Source organism: Anabas testudineus, chromosome 17 (genome assembly GCF_900324465.2).
Source record: "Anabas testudineus chromosome 17, fAnaTes1.2, whole genome shotgun sequence".
NCBI lineage: Eukaryota > Metazoa > Chordata > Actinopteri > Anabantiformes > Anabantidae > Anabas > Anabas testudineus.
The window spans coordinates 23103162-23125661 of record NC_046626.1 but is presented as its reverse complement, the minus strand read 5'-3'; the positions used below and the strand labels follow the sequence as shown (position 1 = coordinate 23125661).

General features: G+C 43.6%; 2 protein-coding genes across 2 annotated transcripts; both read left to right on the top strand.

The window, feature by feature from the left end:
- The first annotated feature begins 530 nt into the window (after positions 1 to 530).
- On the top strand, positions 531 to 13981 carry LOC113164839 (anion exchange protein 2-like). The gene is made up of 21 exons (XM_026364351.1): positions 531 to 618; positions 902 to 1055; positions 1742 to 1931; positions 2058 to 2182; positions 3969 to 4111; positions 5773 to 5953; positions 6217 to 6352; positions 6601 to 6742; positions 6926 to 7022; positions 7129 to 7313; positions 7399 to 7618; positions 8171 to 8374; positions 8871 to 9019; positions 9251 to 9445; positions 9662 to 9871; positions 11970 to 12059; positions 12168 to 12334; positions 12418 to 12671; positions 12755 to 12924; positions 13198 to 13371; positions 13684 to 13981. The coding sequence occupies exons 1-21, from the start codon at positions 565 to 567 to the stop codon at positions 13762 to 13764; spliced, it is 3321 nt and encodes a 1106-aa protein (XP_026220136.1). The 5' UTR covers positions 531 to 564; the 3' UTR covers positions 13765 to 13981.
- A 4738-nt stretch (positions 13982 to 18719) lies between these two features.
- On the top strand, positions 18720 to 19797 carry LOC113163912 (ecto-ADP-ribosyltransferase 5-like). The gene is made up of 2 exons (XM_026362967.1): positions 18720 to 18788; positions 18946 to 19797. Exons 1-2 carry the CDS (start codon positions 18720 to 18722, stop codon positions 19795 to 19797), a joined length of 921 nt encoding a protein of 306 aa, XP_026218752.1.
- Positions 19798 to 22500: the final 2703 nt, after the last annotated feature.

The following is a 22500-nucleotide window of genomic DNA, read 5'->3' as shown; positions in this document are numbered from 1 at the left end:
TGATAGTTTATCACATCTAAGGATTTTCAAGTGTGTGAGTGTTTTATATCTTTAACTAACTTTTTAACATCTTTAAACTCACAGCTGAGGACTTAGATTAAGGTTGAATGCTGATTTAGATTCAAGCACAGACAGACAGAGAGACAGAGAGACAGACAGAGAGACAGATAGGCAGGTGTCCTTCCATAAGGACAGTGGTGGTCTGTCAGAGGTCATGGGTCAGTGTTAACTGACAATCAGAGGGAGCAGATCCAGATGCAGTGAGTCAGCAGATGAGGTGCAGCTCTGAGACAGCAGAGTATTTATAGACACAGACAGACGGACTTGTCCTCTGCAGACCTGACACTTGTCTCCTCCTCCTCCTCCTCCTCCTAGTCCTCCTCTGCTGCAGGCTGGAACACATGGACTCACCTAAACCTGAATCTCACCTCAAACACAGTGAAACACAAAATGGTCTGTGTCTGGTTATCAGGTGTTAAGTCTCTGAAGTATGTGTTAAATCCACTTTACTCCAGATTCTGCTGCCTGAAGTCCACCTGCTGCACACCTGACCCTGAAGGAGCCATGAGCACTCACTCGAACTCTGCGGGTCCTGGTGACGCCCTCGGCCTGTCTGCAGTGAGTCTCAATATGATCAGTAATCAATAATCATGTTTACATCACCTGGACCAGATGCCACTGCTCTTATTTACTGATATTTTACTGTAGTACCGTTTCAAATGCCAAAGTATTGTAGTAGTGGTAGTACTCTGCAGGGAGCTGGTTTCTGCTCTGTGATGTTCTTCAAAGTCCAGACCACACAACGTGTCTATGTGAACCTGACGGATCCGACCTGCACCACATGATGAGTCTCAGCAATATTAGTAAAGTCACGAGGACATTTCATCTCCTCCTCCTGCAGTCTCTGTCTCCCTGTCCTCCACGTTCCCATGGTGATGAGGAGGAGGAGGACTTGAACAAGGTGTTTGATGTCCAGGGTTTTCAGCAGATTCTTCATCCTGCAGCTCGCAGTCCTCCAGAGAAACGCAGAGTCTACAATGAGCAGGACTTTGAAGGTACTGTACCTCATGGTGGTTTAAGGTTTTAGGAGGTTTTTGGATCTGGTTTCGGTTCCAGGGTGTTTGTTTCAGGAACTTATTTGGTGAGATATCAAACAAATGGTTCCAGGAAGTTCCCCAGATATTTAGTACAGTTCTGGGTGCCCTCGAATTGGGTCCAGATAGGACTTAGTGGATCTCTAAGGAACCTGAAGAATGTTATAAGCAGACGGTGGTTCCTTAGGTGGTTTCTGAGGAACTGTTAGAGGCTCCAGATTCTGTGAAGAATCCTTAGTATTACATTTACATTTAGTCACTTGGCAGACGCTTAGATTCAAGATTCAAGATTCAAAAAACTTTATTGATCCCAGAGGGAAATTGTTTTGCCTCATTACCATTGTTCTCAAAACAGACAGAAAGAAATGGAACCACAACCAGGAAAGATCCAACACCAACATAAATACACAAACATAAATACACAATAACATCAATACCGAAAAACTCAATATATATATATATATACAGAATACGTAAATAGATAAATGAAATTCGGTCAATATATTCACAGCAAGTATATGACAGTTTCACTTCCCCCACCCCTTACAGAGGGGGGAGGAATTGTACAGATTGATTGCCTACTTAGGGTAGGCAGGGTAAGCGTAAGGAGGTCTTAATCACTGAAGTACTTCTACAACTACTTGCAGACCACCGTCACTCTTCGCTCCACGTCCATCACCCTCTGTCCAAACCTCCCGCCGACAGCAGGAGAAGGAGGACCAACGAGGGGAGGAGGGAAGGGAGGCGAGGCTCAGCCCCCAGCCCTGTGAACACCATAGAGGAAGACCACGAGGAAGAGGAGGATGATGAAGAGTCCTGCAGTCAGACTGATGGAGAAGAGGGTCGTACGGCCACGCCCCCCAGGTGAGTACCACACCTGTCTGAAACTTTAAACATGTCTCTTCTCTAAAAACCTTTTTAATAAGGTTAATGAGTATCACCCGCCACCACCCCCCTTCACAGTGACCCGCCCACCATCTCGACCAATCGTAACGGACTATCACCTGGTTGCAACATGGCGAGTGTTGGCGTGGACGACACGGACGAGGTTGAGACATTGACGTCAGTCGACCTGGACTGCATCAAGAGTCAGTAAACTGATGCAGAGTACACAACAATACCCCTTTAAATACTTCATACGAGTACCTTCATATACTACATACGACATTACCTGTAACAGTACCTACAGCCTTTGTTACAACATATTCATACATTCTGCATTCTGTATTTATACACACATACATATAACATCACATATGTACATGTAACTTTGAAGTTACCATAACAAAAGCTAACATGCTACATCAGTGCTAACATGCTACATTAACACTAACATGCTACAACAATGCTAACATGCTACATTGACAATAACATGATACGTCAACACTAAAATGCTTTATCAGTGCTAACATGCTACATATCAAATGACATTAATGCTAAAATGCTACATTGATAGTAACAAGATACGTGAACACTAACATGCTACATCAGTGCTAACATGCTACATTAACACTAACATGCTATTACACATTATCAGGACGAACTAAATCAAAGAGTTTCTGTTCATCATGTGAGCTGAAGCTGCTGCTGACCTGAACACAATGCTGTCGTCCCACTCAGCAGCCCACGGCCTCTATCTATTGTTACTCTGTGTGTGTGTGTGTGTGTGTGTGTGTGTGTGTGTGTGTGGTTCTGGTCATGGTTCCATGGTCGGTCTCTCAGACCAGCTTGAAGTCAGTCTCTACTCTGGTTGTGGTAAAATAACAGTTTGTTGTTGGACAGACTGAAGGCAGAACTCAGTGAGTATTCACCTGTTTCTACTCTGTTTGTTTGGAAATACAGCAGAACCAGAGTCCGGCTCCACTCGTCACTGTGTTTCAACCTGTCCTATTGCTGTTGTCCCCTTATGGACAGGGAGGAAGCGGTTTGCCGTTTCTGGCTTTGCAGAGTAGAGCCAGACATCTGGTTTAAAGAGACAGACTTGTACTGTGCTACTGAGGTGCTAAAGACCAGAAACTCTGCGCTGGACCTGGTGGTTGGACTGCCCCTGACACCAGCAGGTCCAGACTACTCAGTATTTACTATATATTAGGGGAGAACTAAAGGTCAGGTAACACCCTGTAGGAATAACAGTGGGTTTGGTTTGATTTAACATAGGATGAACGTTTTCAGCTGGTTCAAAGTCACAGAACTGGTCCACACAGAAATTCTAGTATTGATATGACGTGAACTGGTTCTGGTTCTTCAGACCTATAGAAGTTATAACTGTACTGTTTTAGTAACTGATTAACTCTGAGTGGAGACCAGTCTGGTGGGTGAGAAACAAACTAGGGGGCGCTGTCAGCTAACACTTCCTGCTGAAATGTGATTGGCTGTTTGTAGTTTCTGGGAACAACAGAAGACTGATGTGAAAAGAGAGAAAATCAGATTTGAACAGAAACCCGAAGCCGAGCTGCTGATTACGGCTGAGTCTCGTCTTACTGACACCTCAGTGAGGATCAGTAGAGCCTGAAACATGGTTAGAAAGTTCCCACAAGACCACGGGGTGGGGGGTGATCAACCGAAGACAAAAGGAAGGGAGGAAGGAAAAGTGACTTTGGAAGTCCTCTGATGTTCTAATGAAGTAAAAATCTTTAAAAAGTTTTTATCACAGTAAAAGTACTTACTAAAACTTCTTTTCAGAGTAAAGTCAGTGATGCATTCGTGTTCATCACTCTAATGTTGCAGCTGGTTCTTCTCTGAGTTAAAGGACAAGTCACCTGCACAAATACTAAAACCCACAATAAACTGTCCACTCACTGTAACGTCTGTGAATCCACACTTTTCACCTGTAACCCCTGACTCTGCCCTCATTGACATATCCCGCCTCTTCAGGTCACAGGTTTGACGATGTCCCGGCAGTCCGACGTCACCTGGTGAGGCGGAGCTCCAGAGGGCCGATTGTCTACGTCACCAAAGATCAGATCAGCGGCCGAACGCAGGTCCAGCAGATCCAACCGGACCGGACCCCTCACGAGGTCAGAGACCAGAGACCAGAGAGGTTCATTTTATTAGCACACAACCAGACTCCTTTAGGCCAGGTCATGGACTCGTTCTACATACGTGTTGTATAAATCTTGACAGCAGCAGCAGAAACAAGAAGCTGCTTAGTTTGACGTGTTTGTCTGAACAACAGGAACCAGTCAAACAGTCAACATGTGCAGACATCTGAACGATTAAACTGAAGATCAGAATTCACACGTTTACCTGCTGCACATAAAATGAGAAACTTCCTCTGACTGATGTATATTTTAAACTTCACACATGTGTAAATGATGGTGACTGATAAGTAAGCTATGAATATTAGATATGTATACTCAAACTCAACAGTCACATTAAGATCTTCAGTCCTGTTAAATCAGTTTTACTTTTTCAATTCTCCAATGACCTTTGTCTTAATTTGTAATGACACAGCAGCAGAAGGGATGTTTTGTAAAGTGAAACAGGTTTTGGCAGCGTTCAGGTGAACAGGTTCAGGTGAGTACGATGTGATTCTTTAACTCGACAACAAAACAACTGGAATAGCCTCCAAAATGAGTCCGACAGGACGGAGGAAAGACGAGCCGGGAGTCTGAGCAGCTTAATCCAGGTGGTATTGTGAACAGGTAACAAACTGGACTCTGAGAGAGAGACAGGTGAAGTGGGAGTCAGGTAAACTCAGAGCTCAGTCTCTGTTGCCTCAGTGACCTCTCGTCTTCAGGATGGTTGGTTTGGACCTGAAGAGTCGACAAAGCAAGGTACTGTTTTATCTTGGATTCCAGGTCCATCTGGTTAGATCTGATACTGGTTCTTTATTTGTTCTGGTTTTTCTGGTTTAACCAAATGGCTCCTGATGACAGGAAATCAGTTTTTAGCAGATTTGGAAACGTTTGTCTTAGTTTGGACGAACTGACACAGTTTATTCTGGTTTAGAGAGCTTTGTATTTAGTCCAGTTCAGTCCTGGATCGTAAGATTTAATGGTTCTGGAGCTTTTATGTCTTCATCCATCCACAGATCCACTGATGAACGTCACACACTTTAGTCTGATTTAACTTCATGTGTTAAAGCAGAAACAAATCATCTTTTAATGAAACTTTAACTAGATTTGGTTGATTTCCACCTGATTACAGCGGATTCTATCTTCATTAGTTTCTCTGTGGACAACACGATCTGTGGGAGTCTGGTCTGGTCTGGTCTCACTAAAGTCTATTTATGGTTGTTCTAGAGATTTCAAATGTAGTTGTCGTGAAACTGTAGATTCAGCAATGTCTCATCCGTGTTTTCCGACCTCTGAGAAACAGGATTTACTTGTTGCTCAAAATGGACAATAACAGATTCCTTCCTAATGAAGTGAATATAAGATTTCAGGAATAAAGTGATTTGATAAATTAGTTCATTCTGGTGTGTGAGAGTCTGCTCCTGTGTGTGTGCAGCTCCAATGTGGAAACAGTAGTCTGTACACTGGCATTAATGGGACAGTGCTCACACAAAGAGCAGGTCCCCGAAAACTGAACCTTGTTTTGTAGCTGTTTGTTGACATTTAAATTTGAAAGTTGGGTAGAAATACTGTGGTGATTGATTGATTGTTAAAGGTTGGGATAATGTGAATGTCAGTCAGTGTAATGTCCTCATAAGTGACTAAGACAAGTTTTTCTGCAGGTGTTTGTGGAGCTGAACGAACTGGTGATTGACAGGAACCAGGAGCTTCAGTGGAGGGAAACGGCTCGATGGATCAAGTTTGAGGAGGAGGTGGAGGAGGAGACAGAACGTTGGGGGAGACCTCGCATCGCCTCCCTCTCCTTCCGCTCGCTGCTGGAGCTCCGAAAAACCATGTCCCATGGTGAGGAGGAGCAGGATCCAGACTGCCTCCAGTGGACAAACACTGACACTACACATACATACATAACTGTACAAATGCTAACTTGATGTTTTATGTTCTTATTTATTAAATATTCACAGTTAACTGAAATTATAAATATTAACCCTTAGCAATAAAAAAATCTACTACCACATGAAAAGAGGAAGCCAGTGGAACATTATGTCAGTGTCTGGTCAGTTAGTGATGATATCAGTGTGTGGAGATGTCATGTCGTTGTGTTTCAGGGGCGGTGCTGCTAGATCTGAAGCAGACGACTCTGCCAGGTATCGCCCAGCAGGTGGTGGAGCAGATGGTCATCTCAGATCAGATTAAAGCTGAAGACCGCGCCAATGTGCTGAGAGCCCTGCTGCTCCGACACAGGTTCATGCCCAAAATACATCTATTACTAATACATCCAATCATTGATCAGCCCGTCCACCCATCCATTGTTGACCAGTCTGCCTGTTTAACCAAAAAGTGTCAGAGGCTCTGCTAATGAAACATCTGTGCCTCAGCTCATATATCCATCCATCCATCCATCCATCCATCCATCCATCCATCCAATGACTCATCCACCCACTGTTATTTATGTATGTAACTTGAATTCCTTTTCTGTTTTGTTTGATCAGTCACCCGAGTGATGAGAAAGATCACAGCTTGTTCAGCAAGAACATTTCTGCAGCCAACTTGGCAGCCCTGATTGACAGACACAATGGCCAATCAGAGTCCTCCAACAACATGACCAATCACAGAGAATCTGATGGAGAAAAGGTAAACCGGTTGTATTTATTGTCTGATTTATACATTAGCAAAGACAAACGCATCACATATGTTCAGTGGAACGGAGTCACAAGTTTGAAACTAACTGGTCCAGAGAAACAGTGGGTGTCATCACCACAGAAGTGGAGGAGCCTTTTCAGGGTTTACAAAAACTTTGTTGTTCACTGTGTCCAGAGAGAAGCTGCAGTTCTCTGTCACTCAAGATCCAAACATGAAGTGAGGCTGATGGAGAAGATCCCAGAGAGAGCAGAGGCCACCGTCGTCCTCGTAGGTAAGCATCACGTGTGCACGTCGTAGAGACATCATTTGCCTTCACATGCTGACCTACAGAGTGGCAGGTCCAGTAAGTTCAATGCAGCCCTCTTCTGTGTCTGCAGGCAGTGTGGGTTTCCTGGACCAGCCATCCATGGCATTTGTTCGGCTGCAGGAGGCGGTCCTACTGGAGTCTGTTCTGGAGGTGCCTGTCCCTGTGAGGTTCCTATTTCTCCTGCTGGGTCCACCCACTGCCAACATCGATTACCACCAGATTGGACGTTCCATTTCCACACTCATGTCAGACAAGGTAACACACCACAGAGTTAAGGCCATCTGACATATTCTTGGATGTATGCAATATGACAAATGTTCAATGATGATCTTTTCTTTAGAACTTCCATGAGGCAGCGTACCATGCTGATGACCGCCAGGACCTGCTGACAGCCATCAACCGCTTCCTGGACTGCAGCATCGTCCTGCCTCCCTCAGAGGTTGGTGGAGATGAGCTGCTGCACTCAGTCGCTCGCTTCCAACGGGAAATGCTACGCAAGAGGGAAGAAGAGCAGAGTGGAAAACTGCAGGAGAAACAGACGAGTATTCAGCAAGATGAAGGTTCTTAGTCTTTGTTGTCCCACCCTGACCATGTTGTGATTAATAAAATGTTTCTGTTGTAAAGAACGCCTCAAAACATGGCATTAAGTTCACTTTTTGCCATTTTGAATTATTTAAAAACCACACAAAAACAAAGAACTCAGTGACTGCGACACTGTGAAGCTTTGCAGCTTTATGGAAACAAAAATATCAGTTTGTATTTTAAAGAGTTGTTCTTATGCTTTAGAAACGGAGCTGAGTAGATTTAGGAGACTCCTTGTAATATGTGTTGGCAGCTGGAATTCAATCAATAATCTTTTTCTTGATGCTATTCAAAGGAATGTGCACCAGACTGGAACAAAGTATTGATAACAGTAAGTCAAATGTAGAACAAGTAAAAAACAAGATGTTAAAACAGAATACATGCTGGAGCTTGCTCATCTCGGTGTGTCTTTATCTTCCAAATGGAAGTTAGCATATCATCAGCATAAGGTGGATAGTTCTGTTGATGGTCATATCTAATGTTGTGATGACACCTTAATGACAAGAACATTTGCTGATCTTTTCTTTCAGATTCCCTAGTTCCCTCCAAAGTTGGTGATGAGCCCCTCAGACGTTCGGGTCGGTTGTTCGGAGGTCTGATCAAAGACCTGACTCGACGCTACCCTCAGTACCTCAGTGACATCCGAGATGCCCTGAACCCGCAGTGCATGGCCGCCATCATATTCATATACTTTGCTGCACTGTCACCTGCCATCACCTTTGGTGGACTGCTGGGTAAGTCTGGACCTCAGGAACACGGTTACAGAAACTAAACAACTGATGAGTCAAGCAATGTTACTTTGAAGTGGCAATTTAAAGCTTGAATTTTTCCGTTAACATCTTCTGGAGCAGCCATAGGCTGACGAAAAAACAACAGCTAATAGATACCAGGTGTTGCACAGGTAACTCAGTCAGAAGGATGATGTCACAAGTTGCTTTACGGTGGCTAAAGGAAAGGCTGCCTTGATTTAAGATGTTTGTTTAGATCAGGGGTGTCCAATCCTGGTCCTTGAGGGCCACTATCCTGCTGGTTTTCCAACTATCTCTGCCTTACCCACTGCTGATTACCTGGATCAGGTGTGTTCAGCCAATCAGAAGCTTTAAGTGCAAGGCTGGTTGCAAAACAAGCTGGACAGTGGCCCTTGAGGACAGGGATTGGACACCCCTGGTTTAGATAATGTAAGATTTGGCCCTTCAAGCATTTATGACTGTTGTCTGTCCTGTGACACAGGTGAGAAAACGGAAGGGCTGATTGGTGTGTCAGAGCTCATAGTGGCCACTTCGATGCAGGGCATAGTGTTCAGCATACTGGGTGCTCAACCTCTGCTGGTGATCGGCTTCTCTGGACCGCTGCTGGTGTTTGAAGAGGCTTTCTATACTGTGAGGTCACCTGACAGATGTCTACACACCTGACCCTAAATATCCCAGTTAAAAAGAAATATTTGTACCAACAATGTCTCTGTTACTCCATCAGTCGCAATACATCTTGATCTATGTGTATTATCTTTTGTCATAATAATAGTCGACATCTCTTCTAACCTCCTCACTGACAAATGTACTTTTAGCAAACGAGCTAATCAGTCGAGATTCTGATGGTCCCCTTTTGTGTAGTTTTGTAGAGACAATGGGATTGAGTATCTGACAGGACGAGTGTGGATCGGTTTCTGGCTGGTGCTCATTGTTCTCCTCACTGTGGCATTTGAAGGAAGCATCCTGGTTCGCTTCGTCTCCCGCTTCACTCAGGAGATCTTCTCTTTTCTAATCTCACTCATTTTTATCTACGAGACCTTTGCCAAACTGATCAAGGTAAAATAAGGGCCAACAACAGCAAGCATCAGATGTGGGCAAGATTGTCATTCATCCTTAATTGTGTAGCAACAAATAGGATTTTAACAAGTGTCATTTTATGTAGTCACTAGTTTTTTTCCACAGTATTTTTTTCACAGTGACCTCACAGTCTGTCTGTTCGATGAGTGAAGTGACTCTGACACACAGTCGATTTCTTCTTTGTTTCTTTTCTAGATCTTTCAGGAGCATCCTCTCCGAAATTGTTACCATGGGAACAGCACTGTGTCTCCATCTCTGTGCAACTACACCACAGCAGCAGGGGATTCTGGGAAGATCGTTGGAGAACCCAACACAGCATTGCTGTCTTTAGTGCTCATGGCAGGAACATATTTTATTGCCTTCTACCTGCGCAAGTTCAAGAACAGCTCCTTCTTCCCTGGACAGGTCAGTATCAGTCAGAATCAGTCTTTTTTTGGGACAACATTACATACAGTGGCAAGAAAAACTTCTTTTGGAATTTCATGGTTTATGCATTAATTGGTCATAAAATGTGCTCTGATTTTCATCTAACTCGCAACAATACAAAAACACAGTCTGATGAAAATAATACTACACAAACATTATATGTGTTCATGTTTTCATTGAACATAACAAGTAAACATTCACAGTGCAGGGTGGATAAAGTATGTGAACCTTTGGACATAATAACTGGTTGACCCTTCTTTGGCAGCAATAACCTTAACTAAAAGTTTCCTGTAGTTGCAGATCAGACCTGCACAACAATCTGGAGTCATTTTGGACCACTCCTCTTCACAAAACTGTTTGAGTGTAGCAATATTCTTGGGATGTCTGGTGTGAATCGCTCTCTTGAGGTCATGCCACAGTATTTCAATCGGGTTGAGGTCAGGACTCTGACTGGGCCACTCCAGAAGGTGTATTTTGTTGTTGTTCTTCTTCTTCTTTTGTTGAATTACTTGTATGCTTTGGGACATTGTCCTGTTGCATCACCCATCCTCTGTGGAGCTTCAGTTGTCGGACAGATGGTCTTACATTTTCCTGCAAAATGTCTTGATAAACTCTGGAATTCATTTTTCAATCAATGACAATAATCTGTCCAGGCCCTGAGCCAGCAAAGCAGCCCCAAACCATGATGCTCCCTCCACCATGTTTTACAGTGGGGATGAGGTTTTGATGTTGGTGTGCTGTGCCTTTTTTTCTCCACACATAGTGTTGTGTTTTTTCCAAACAACTCAATTTTGGTTTCATCTGTCCACAGAATGCAATATTTTCTTTGGACAGTAATGTCTTCCTCCGTGGTGTCCTCCCATGTACTCCATTCTTGTTTGATGTTTTCCTTATCGTAGATGTGTCAACAAAAATGTTAGCATGTGCCAGAGATTTCAGTAAGTCTTCAGCTGACACTCTAGGATTCTTCTTTACCTCATTCAGCATTCTGCGCTGTGCTCTTGCAGTCATCTTTACAGGACGACCACGCCTAGAGAGAGTAGAAACAGTGCTGAACTTTTTCCATTTGTAGACGGTCTGTCTTACCGTGGACACATGAACATCAAGGCTTTTGGAGATACTTTTGTAACCCTTTCCAGATTAATGCAAGTCAACAATTCTTGATCGTAGGTCTTCTGAGAGCTCTTTTCTGCGAGGCATGGTTCACCTCAGGCAGTACTTCTTGAAACCAGTAAACCCAAGACTGGTGTGTGTTTTTAAAGGGCAGGGCAGCTTTCAGCAACACATCCAATATCATCACACTGATTGGACTCAAGGTTGGCTCACTCCTGGTTCCAATTAGCTCTTGGAGAAGTCATTAGGCTAGGGGTTCACATACTTTTTCCACCCTGCACTGTGAATGTTTACATGTTATGTTCAATAAAAACATGAAAACATATAATGCAGAAAACCATGAAATTCCAAAAGGTTCACAAAGTTTTTCTTGCCACTGTACATGTAACACGTACAAAGGTGCACTGGTGTAATTAGCTACAGGTGTGTTTACTTCAGATTGTGAGAGTCTGGCACATAGACAAGAGGAGATACAAGGTGTTGTATCTGGAACAAATACGAGCACAGATTCATCAGTAATTTACAGCTGCAGATCCAAACGTATAAGCTGTAATGGTACAAATACACAGTTAAAATAAGACAGGTACATGCAGGTACTATAGGTCCGAGATGGCTGGTTAGTGTAGTGGTAAGATCACCTCCTTCCATGTGGGAGACTGGGGTTTGAATCCCAGATGTGGCCTACTTCCAGTAGGGGGCCTTAGGCAAGACCTCCTTACGCTTACCCTGTCTACCCTTGTAAGAAAGCGTCTGCCAAATAAAGAGTAAATATAAATTCAAGAGCTCGTGCAGGTTTTCCACTCTGCAGTCTAAGTTTTATTATGTACAGAACAAAAGCATCCACAACAAAACTACTGTCCCAGTTCAGTTCACTGGGTCACAATTTTGGATTTAAATATGAGGTCTTGATATTTTTCTTTTTGCCAGTTTGTGATCATATGTCTGGTGCTTTGCTTGTTTTCAGCTCCGCAGGATCATTGGAGACTTCGGGGTTCCCATTGCTATCCTCATCATGGTGCTGGTGGACTACAGCGTGGAGGACACCTACACCCAGGTTAGACCAGACCAGATTTTAAGACTGATAAAGAGCCTCATGTGGTTAGAGAACACACTGTAAAAGATCAGACATGTTAATAATGACCCTCTTGGTACACGCTGACAGAAACTGAATGTGCCCAGTGGATTCTCTGTGTCCAGTCCGGAGAAGCGTAGTTGGCTGATTTCTCCTTTGGGTTCAGACGGACAGTTTCCTGTTTGGATGATGGGCGCCAGCATCCTGCCAGCCATCCTGGTCTTCATCCTCATCTTCATGGAGTCCCAGATCACAGCGTACAATACTTAAAATAACCATTCAAGTGTTCACGTTTTTCCTAAATGTAAAACTGAGTGATTTCACTTTATCCCTCCAACAGGCTGATCGTCAGTAAGAAGGAGAGGATGCTGGTGAAAGGAACTGGTTTTCACCTGGACCTCCTAATCATTGTGGTGGTGGGTGGAATCTCAGCTCTGTTTGGTTTGCCCTGGCTGTCGGCCGCGACAGTTCGCTCCGTCACCCACACAAACGCTCTCACCGTCATGAGCAAAGCTGTCGCCCCTGGAGACAAACCCCGGATCCAGGAGGTGAAGGAGCAGAGGGTGACGGGCTTCCTGGTGGCTGTCTTAGTGGGTACGAGCGCCTGAGACCTTTTGCTGCTAGTTTGACTACAATCACGGCAGCTTGCTCTGATCTGGTTCTGATCCCCATCTCAGGTCTGTCCATTGTCATTGGGGAGGTTCTGCGTCAGATCCCCCTGGCCGTGCTGTTTGGAATCTTCCTCTACATGGGCGTGATGTCCCTGAATGGGATCCAGCTCACTGAGAGACTCATCCTGCTGCTGATGCCCCCAAAGTACCACCCTGACCAAAATTATGTCCGCAAGGTGAGACCCCCACCTGGGACACAAACATCAGTCACCGCTGAAGGTTTCGCATCATGAAAAAGTTTCAGAAAATTAGGGAGATGTGTAACGAAGGCTTCTGGACTGTGGGTTGTGGTCCATGGTCTGTCTTTTACCTTGTGAGCTGTCGGGGCTAAAACTTTACCCAGGACCAGAACAACACAGATAAAAACAATGAGCTGATGATTCTCTTCAGAAATGCTCACCTGCCTGTTTCCACCTCACCTGTCTCTCTGTTTCTCACCGGTCTCACAGGTGCGGACATTAAGGATGCACCTCTATACGCTCGTCCAGCTGACCTGTCTGTCTCTCTTGTGGGTCGTCATGGCGACAGCAGCAGCGCTGGCATTCCCCTTCGTGCTGCTGCTGACCATACCTGTAAGGATGCTGCTGCTGCCCCGCCTCTTCACCTGGAGAGAGCTGCAGAGTGTGAGTCCCACCTGGCTGTACCTGACATTATCCTGACTCATGCCAGGACAGGTCACTGCTGAGATCACTAACTAAACCACTAATTAAACATTTACCTGGTAACTGGCCGGGGAGCTTCTGTGTGTTTATGACAACTGCTGATGGATGAACTGACCAATCAAATCTCAGAGTTTTGAACAGGACAGTCCGAACAGAACACCAGTGGGTAGTTTTGGTTCTGTGGTAGTTCTACGGTTATCTGGTGACAAATCCAACAAAAGGTATGGTTTAACTTGGATTGTGACCTTTGACCTCTGCCCTCTGACCCTGCAGCTGGATGCTGACGATGCGGAGCCGTACCTGGAGGAGAAGGAGGGGCAGGACGAGTACTCGCAGCTGCAGATGCCCGTGTGACGTGCAGCGGTGGAGGTGATTGGTCAATCTGACCTGACGGACAGCGGGCTGACCTGTGCTCTAGCTTGTCTGTAGCTGAGCTGGGTGAACTGTACGCGCTCTTTGCTAAATGTGTTTCGAGTTTTCTTTTCTGGGAAGTGGGAAGTTTCTTTCTGTCTGACTCTGATGAAGCTGCTGAGCAAACACTCTCTGACTCTCACATCACTAGGTCACTATAACCGAACAGCGCTCTGTGTTTCCTAACTGTATCCATCTCTGTCTAGCATTAAATGGAATTACTTTTAACTTATGCAGATTTCCTTTTCTTTATTGAGACCAACTTTTTTTAGTTTTGACTTAATGTATGAGAACTATAAGGGTTCTGGACGGTGCAGAGAAAAAGAACAAAAACCAGTTCCTGCTGCAGATGACACTGCTGGTTCTTTGCTGTCGTTAGATTTTCACTGATACGTTGACAATCCTCTTTTTAACCACAACCACAACACCCCCCCGCATGCACTAACACCCCCAAACTGACCTTTCACTTAACCCCCTCAGAAAATGTCTAATGATCCGTGTGGTAACGATCACTGATTACATCACATGATGTTTGATAACTAATATAATATCATATCATATAATATAATATAATATAATATAATATAATATAATATAACTAATCATATAATATAATATAATATAATATCATGTAATATAATATAATGTATATAAGTATAATATAATATAATATAATATCATATCATATCATATCATATCATATCATGTAATATAATATAATATAATATCATATCATATCATATCATATCATGTAATATAATATAATATAATATAATATCATATAATATAATATATCATATCATATCATATCATATCATATCATATCATATCATCTAATATAATTGATCTGTAGATTTTTTTTAGATCATATATGAACAAAGAGATGAGAACAAACTGTAGGTTAATGTTGCACTTATTTAGCTATTTTCTACCTAACTGGTTTTCAAAAGTGCTTTTACACTGCGTCTTATTCACACACACTGACACACCGATAGCAGAGCTCTATGTGACAGGAGGAGCCAGGAATCAATCCACCGATCCCCTGATTGGTAGACGACTGCTCTACCTCCTGAACCACAGCTGCCCAAGGAAGAAGAAAGTTAAGAAACAAGAGCAGGTCGGGCTCTCGCGATCCCACCAGTCACTGCAAACAGATGTCGGCATCAGGACGACACCTGCAGCTGTTTGGGAGGTTGAGAACTAAAAGTTCTTCAACGTCAGCTGAGTGTTAATTAGCTCCCGTCGATCCATGAATTGTTGTATTCTTCTCTGTTTCACTGACCGTGGGGAGGGGCTGTTATTGGGGCAGTTTCTCTCATCTGTTCAGTTCGGATCATTTTAACAACACCAAACTAATGTCCACTAAACTCCGCCACCATTTGTCCATCGGGTCTGAGAGGTCTCCACCTTGTCTTCCTGCCACTGGAACCAGTTTAACGTTTGGCTGAATACTCTCATAGATGCAGCCTCCCGCCTGCTGAGAGACCTCCTCTCCAGTCACCAGCTCCAGGCGTCTTCTCTGTCTTCATGCTGACCCTGTTATCGCTGCTGCTTTCAAATGAAACCTTTAAAGCTGAGAATGCTGCTGTTGATTCCTTCAGTTCCTGCAGCACAGATGAAAATGGACTGCTCTTGTCCTCCAGGAGCGACGTCAAGTGTCGATGACATGAAAACTGTGAACAAACGACGTCTTTGGTCTCTCAGTGTCAAACTCAGTTAGAAAGGAAAAGGTGTATGTGCCACGTGGTATTGAATCAAATGGAATTGGATTTATTTCCTTTAGAAGAACATACACTGGAGAACAACTTCTTCACTGCTCAACATTTGAAGGAACGTACCATGCTGCTAGAACGGGGTTGTACAAAATAACCAGATTAGAGAACATCAATGGCTGTAGCATGGAGAAGCATTAGAACAACGTTCTCTGAAGGTTACTACAGTAAAAACAGTTAGTGTCCCGGCCCCTTTGAATGACTTCAGCACACCTCTGGAGTGATGTTGGTCCACTCGTCTTCCGGTCTCTTCCCCAGTTCTGGGATTGTAGCGATTGTAGTTTCTTGACCATAACTTTGTTGCCAAGGATTTTCCACAGGGTTTCTATTGGGTTTGGATCAGGACTCGTTTAATTAATTTCAGGTTTTCAGTTTCAAGGAAGTGCTTTACCTGTGGCTGACAGGGGGCAGTGTCCTGCATGGAAACTGTTGACTAGTGACGAATACAGGGCAGGAACTGCATGTGGTCGAAGAAGGTTCTGATAAACATTTGCATTCACTCTGCCATGTAGCTGTGGAAGAGGCCCAGAAAACAGAAAACATCCCCCAAACCACGACACTTCCTCCTCCATCTTTCACTGACTTCTTTACACACTCTGGGTCTTTCCCCAGTTCAACGACGGACATAATGTTTCCCGTCGGACCCAAATAAATTAAACTTGCTTTCATCACTAAAGTGAACTTTGTACCAACTCTCCTGTATCCACCCAACATGCTCCTCAGCAAAGGTGAGTCCACCCTTTGGATTCTTCCTGCTAATGAGAGGTTTGGACACTGCAGCGTGGGCTTTAAATGTCGACACACTGTACGACAAGACTCAGCACTGAACTGGCAACTTCCAAAGTCAGTGAAAACTTGAACGTCTGGCTGCCAGTTAAATGGGGTTTGTCAGATAATGAAATGAAATGAAATGAAATTACCACCGATAACTAGGAGGCATCTGACAGTCTCTAATTTAGATCAGTTGTTCTAATATCTCATCCAAGTTTTTATACTGTGCTTCAGAACATATGGAACTACTGAAATACTGCTATTTTACTGCTGTTACTTAAAAGCTGTGATCTTGACATTCAGGAAATTGTAGGTTGTTCTCTAATTGACCTCCAGAGTATGTTGCCGTGCTGTAAAGGGACTTTTCATCGTTTCAGTTTTTACGTTCTTGTTTAGAACAAAAAGAGGAAGTTACTCAAACCAAAACCAGATGAGCTGCAACCTGTGAGTGAAGAGAGCCCAGACAAAGGGAACTGATCTGGATTCAGATGATTTGGATGATTAGGCTGCAGCATTTTGGAGTAAGGACGGCGGTGCCCCAGCGGGAGACGACGATGACGATGATCTGGATTCAGATGATTTGGATGATTCATCCATGATTTGGATGATTCATCCAAATCATCTGAATCCAGATCATCGTCATCGTCGTCTCCCGCTGGGGCACCGCCGTCCTTACTCCAAAATGCTGCAGCCTAATCCAAAATGCTGCAGCCAGAGTTCTGACTGGAATTAGCAAGAGAGATCATATTTCTCCAACGTTAGCTTCTCTCCATTGGCTCCCTGTTAAATCCAGAATTGAATTTAAAATTCTTCTCCTAACTTATAAATCCCTTAATAATCAGGCTCCATCTTATCTTAAAGACCTCATAGTTCCTTATCTTCCAAGCAGAACTCTCCGTTCTCAGACTGCAGGTTTACTTGTGGTTCCTAGAGTTTCCAAATGTAGAATGGGAGGCAGAGCCTTTAGCTACCAAGCCCCTCTCCTGTGGAACCAGCTCCCAGTTCAGGTTCGGGAGGCAGACACCGTCTCTACATTTAAGACTAGACTTAAAAACTTTCCTTTTTTATAAAGCTTATAGTTAGAGATGGATCAGGTGACTCTGAACCATCTCTTAGTTCTGCTGCTATAAGTTAGTCTGCTGGGGGACCTCTACTGATAAACTGAGCTCCTCTCCTCTCTCCTTTCTCCTGTATCAATGCAAATGCCACCATTGCATGTCATTAACTTTGTGTCTTCTCTCTCTTTTAGTTGTGTTTCCTCCTCTCTGTCTCCCTCTCTCTGTACTTTTCTGCAGGTATCCTCGGCCTAGGGAAATGAACTTCATCAGCTGATTGTTGGATTTTAACAATCTGCATCTGAATGAATGAAGGTGAAGAACTACAGTACAAGTACCTCAGAATGGTTCCCAAGTCCAGTTCTTGTGTAAAAATACCTTCTACAACTATCGACAAAGTATTTATGAACATTTCATCACAGCGGACCATTCAGTCGAACCTCTTCTTCGTTTCACTTTCGCGCTGCAGCTGCAGGTCCCTCGCTCCCGGAGTGAAATACTCTCAATACAGATGAGAAGGACGTGAACGAAGGAGAAGAGTTTGAGTAAAGCCTGGATCCTTGAAACCTGATCACCAGACTTAAAGTAGAACAAAGGTAACGTTTCTCTCCTTACTTTCTTATTAGTTGTCTCCAAACAGCAGTTTCACGTCTATTGGTACAAACAGTAGGTGAAAGCGAACGTCTTGGTGAACGACGTGAACAAATCTTCACATGTGGTCAATAGAATCAAAGGAACAAGCTAACACGGCAATTCATTAATTCCAGTTCTAATTTCAATTCTATGTCTACTTCAATTTTATTCATCTGGCTCTTTACATAATCAGAGTATCACAGTAACCCAACAAACCCGGTTAATCAGCACCGGGAGACAGTGGAGAAGGAACAGAGGGTTAGATGAAGCAGGTCTGGATTAATGCTGTGATCTAATGAGCTACACTGGAACACTGGGCTTATTAGTTCCAATGAGACTGAAACCAACCCACCAGTCAAGTACCTGTTATAAGTTTTGATTTACAAACCTCTGCAGAGTGGGAGGTAGGAAAAGGTCCTGCTGGGATCAGGAGATCAGACAGTATGAAGGAGCTCTACCATCATCATCAGAAGCATCTTTAATAGGAAGCCAGTGGAGGGAAACTAAGACAGGTGACACAGCTGAAAGAATCTTAGTGACATTTTAATGTGGTGTTTAAAACAGAGGCAGTGACGTGGAATGTACAGTTTAAAACATCGTTCTAAAATACACAGTGTGTTTCAGTGCAGTAATACAGATGTTGACTGTGTGTGTAGACTGTGCAGGGATGAACCTGCTGCTCTCCGCTCTGCTGTGTTTCCTCCTCTGCTCGATGCTGCCTGTAGACTCCATGATGGTGAGTGGAACAGGAGAAGATCCACTACATATAAACAGGAACCATGAACACACTGGTTCTTCTTAACAGCAGAGAAATGTTGGGATCACACTGACAGGAACATCTCCAGTTTCTTTACCTTTAAATACACATACACTCTGTTGTTTTTGTCTTTCAGATCCATCCAAAGTCCACTTTAGGACAACCCGTCCCACTGAACATGGCTGAAGATGCTGTTGATGACATGTACGATGGCTGCACAGATGCAATGGCAGAAACGGTGAAGAACAAATACTTTGAGGAGGAGAACACCGGGATATTTGGACGTGTGTGGGAAAACGCAGCCGAGTGTGCCGAAGAAAATCTACAACAAAGAGATTCAGAGGATCAGGATCTGACTAGAGATCACATGCAGGCCATCTGTGTTTATACAGCAGAATACGAACATTTCTATGAGAAGTTCAACGACCATGTGAGGAACAACAGGAGTATTTATACCTCTCACTTCCCGTTTCACTCTTTACATTTCTGGCTGACGTCAGCTGTTCAGACTCTCAATCAGAACAACAAGTGTCACACAACTTACCGTAGAACCGACCTGCAGTTCAGTGGTAGGATCAACCAGAGGATTCGATTCGGTTACTTCGCGTCCAGCTCTTATAAAACCACACTGAAGAACTTTGGTCAGAAGACCTGCTTTCAAATTCGAACCTGCTCAGGCGGTTTCATGAAACATTACTCAGCTTTCTGGGACACAGAGCAGGAGGTGCTGATTCCTCCTTACGAGGTGTTCAACATAACCGATAGGAAGTCGGGTTCTGCAGCGCCAGGTCTGACTGACTGTGAGGTCGTGTATGTTCTGGAGAGCGCTGGGGTTCAGAGCCACCTAAACTGTGGCGCCATAGACGGCCGGCCTTCAGCTGGTGCAGTCCTCGTCGCCTGTCTGTGTGCTATTTTATTCCTGTTTGCTGTTGCAGGTGTCGCTATGTTCTTTCTCAGGAGTCGGGAACAGGAGCAACCATGTTTGTGATGGTGCTTTAACAGTCGAGTCTTCACTTTTTCCTCTGTTTGTGAGGGTGAATGTGACGTTTTGATGTTTAACTGTGACAACGTTGATCATCGTGATATTGTTTGTGATTCAGATCTACGTGGACTGGGTTTGGGTTCAGGTTTTGACTGTTCTCTGTACATTTAGAAACAGAAACAGTAAATATATTTGTATTTCATTCATTACTCATGTCGGTAATCGTATTTAGATCGAACACTGTTGTATTTCTGCTTTTTTCTACTTGTACTTCACTACAGTTACTTGATAACTGCAGTTACTGATTCCTTTTTTAAGATTTCGCTCACGGCAGCACGTGCATGTACTGAACCACTGGGAATGATGGAGGTGCACGTTCCAACTTTCCCCATGTGAGTTTCACTTCCCATTGTTCTGCAGGGCTCAGTCAGCATCCTGTGAAACGACTACCGGATGTGTTCACGGGTGAAAAACAACAAACCCACATGTTCCCGAAGAGCGACGTGTTCATCAAGTAGAACAGGGTTCTTGTAATCACGACTTAATGATGTTTCCATGCTGTTGTTCATACTGATGTTTGTGATGACAGATGTTTTGTGTGTATTTACCTGATGACACCAACATGTTCTGTTTCCAGTGCAGAGAGAGGAATAATTATTATTATAATAAAACTGAAATTAACCTGTTGTATTTAAAGAAATCCTCTGTCCACTGTGCTGGATTATACAGGATTAGACGGTCTAATCTAATCCCAGTCCTGGTTTTTAGTGTGGGGTCACAATGATTCATCAAATAGCAACATGCTGCAGCATGTGCTCCTCAAAGCCAGTTCTATTCCAGTTCCACGGGACGCCCCCCGGTGGCTCTGGGTGTCACCGCAGCCAGTTCTGTTTGAAACTCAGGAACACTTGTGCTTTATGGAGGCTCTAGAAGTTCAAATAAAGTTCTAGAGGTTATGATAGTGGCTCCATGAAGTTTTAATGGGTGTTTTCAAGTCATAGGAAATGGGATTCATTTGGGTTTACGTCCCTGTTAGAACCCTAGAGAGGATCCAGACATTATCCTGAGGTTCTGAGGGAACTTAAAAGGGTTCCATGGGTCTCTGAAGAGTTTCTGTGTGTTTCCTTTATGGATTCTTATGTTTTTAAACACATTCCTGGGGCTCAACCTAGACGTTGTGGTTCTTAGATAAGTTCTATAAATTCTTTGGGTTCCGCTGAGGTTCTAGATCAGGGGTCTCAATTTACCTGGGGGCCACTGGAAGCAGAGTCTGGGTGAGGCTGGCCACATCAGGTTTTCCACAAGAAAAGCTTTGTTTAAAAAAATTCCAATCTTCTCAAATCTCTTTATTTTTATTTTATAACACAAAATTAGATGAAAAATAATAAAAACAATGAATAATAATAATAACAACAACAATAATAATAATAACAATTAGAAACTCTAGTCAGCGACTATATGTAGTTTCTTCAGTCTTCTATATCTGCTGTATTCAGATTCACAGTTCTTTAACCTTTAACCATCTTCTGATCATGGCTTCTTGTGCCTACTCCTTGCTGCTGGAGACCTGGCAGCGCTTCCTTGAGGGAGGAAGCAGCTGAGACCCTCAGTAAGGTTGAAGATGATCATCAGTAAGTCTGGACCTGTACCTGCACTTATTGAAGTTCAAGGTGGAGAAGTATGTGCTCCAAAATAGCACATGGTCCACTTGAACGTTCGGGAAAGTTCAGGGAAGCTGAGGGTCAATTGTCTCAAAAACTTCAAAGAGCGCGATGTAAATATAAAAAACAATGACCCACAAATAACGGTGCGACCCCATAATTGGTCCAGGTTACCGGGGACTGTTATTGTTGATGGACAGGTGTCTCTATGTGTCTGCAGACTACATTATTCTGCAGTGAGTTCTTTACTTTTCTTTTAACCTGCCACGCATCACTTTGACTTATAATGTCCCGCTGGGCAGGAACTTAAAAAAACCTTTTTTTTGAAGTGTTGTGAACGCAGCACTGGGATGAACGTCGTCGTGAGCTTCATAGAAACAAGGCTGAAAACTCTCCATGCAACGCTGCTTCACTCATCAAGGAATGTTTTCTCGATTGATTTAAGCCCCGCCCGATGTCCCCAGTTTCGTTCAGTTCCGCACCAATGTAAAGTACAAACAATCAAACTCGGGGGCCGCAAAAACATTAAAACTTTCATATTACGGCGGGGGCCACAAACTATCATGGGCAACAAACTATCGGGGGCCACAAACTATCGGGCGCGCGAGCCTGAGACCCCCTGTTCTAGATGTTCTATTAATTTTTAAGGTTCAAAACCGGTTCAGGAGAAAAAGTGTTCTAAACCAACAAAGGATATAAGTTCTCATAAGGTCCCATAAAGAGTCTGAAAAGGTCGCCGATGGTTTCTTTTGACTGTACTGTATCAGTATTATACTGCAGTAACAGTAGTAGTACAACAACTGTATTATACTGCAGTAACAGTAGTAGTACAACAACTGTATTATACTGCAGTAACAGTAGTACTACACAACTGTATTATACTGCAGTAACAGTAGTAGCTAGTACTAAACAACTATATTGTACTGCAGTATAAGTAGTAGCTAGTACTACACAACTGTATTAAACTGCTTTAACAGTAGTAGCTAGTACTACAACAACTGTATTATTCTGCAGTAACAGTAGTAGTACAACACTGTATTATACTGCA

Coding starts and splice junctions, on each gene's coding strand:
- LOC113164839 (XM_026364351.1), top strand. CDS start 565: ATGAGCACTCACTCGAACTCTGCGGGTCCTGGTGACGCCCTCGGCCTG. Junction 4,112..5,772: donor CGGACCGGACCCCTCACGAG/GTCAGAGACCAG, acceptor GTTTTTCTGCAG/GTGTTTGTGGAGCTGAACGA. Junction 7,314..7,398: donor CCACACTCATGTCAGACAAG/GTAACACACCAC, acceptor TCTTTTCTTTAG/AACTTCCATGAGGCAGCGTA.
- LOC113163912 (XM_026362967.1), top strand. CDS start 18,720: ATGAACCTGCTGCTCTCCGCTCTGCTGTGTTTCCTCCTCTGCTCGATG. Junction 18,789..18,945: donor TGCCTGTAGACTCCATGATG/GTGAGTGGAACA, acceptor TTTGTCTTTCAG/ATCCATCCAAAGTCCACTTT.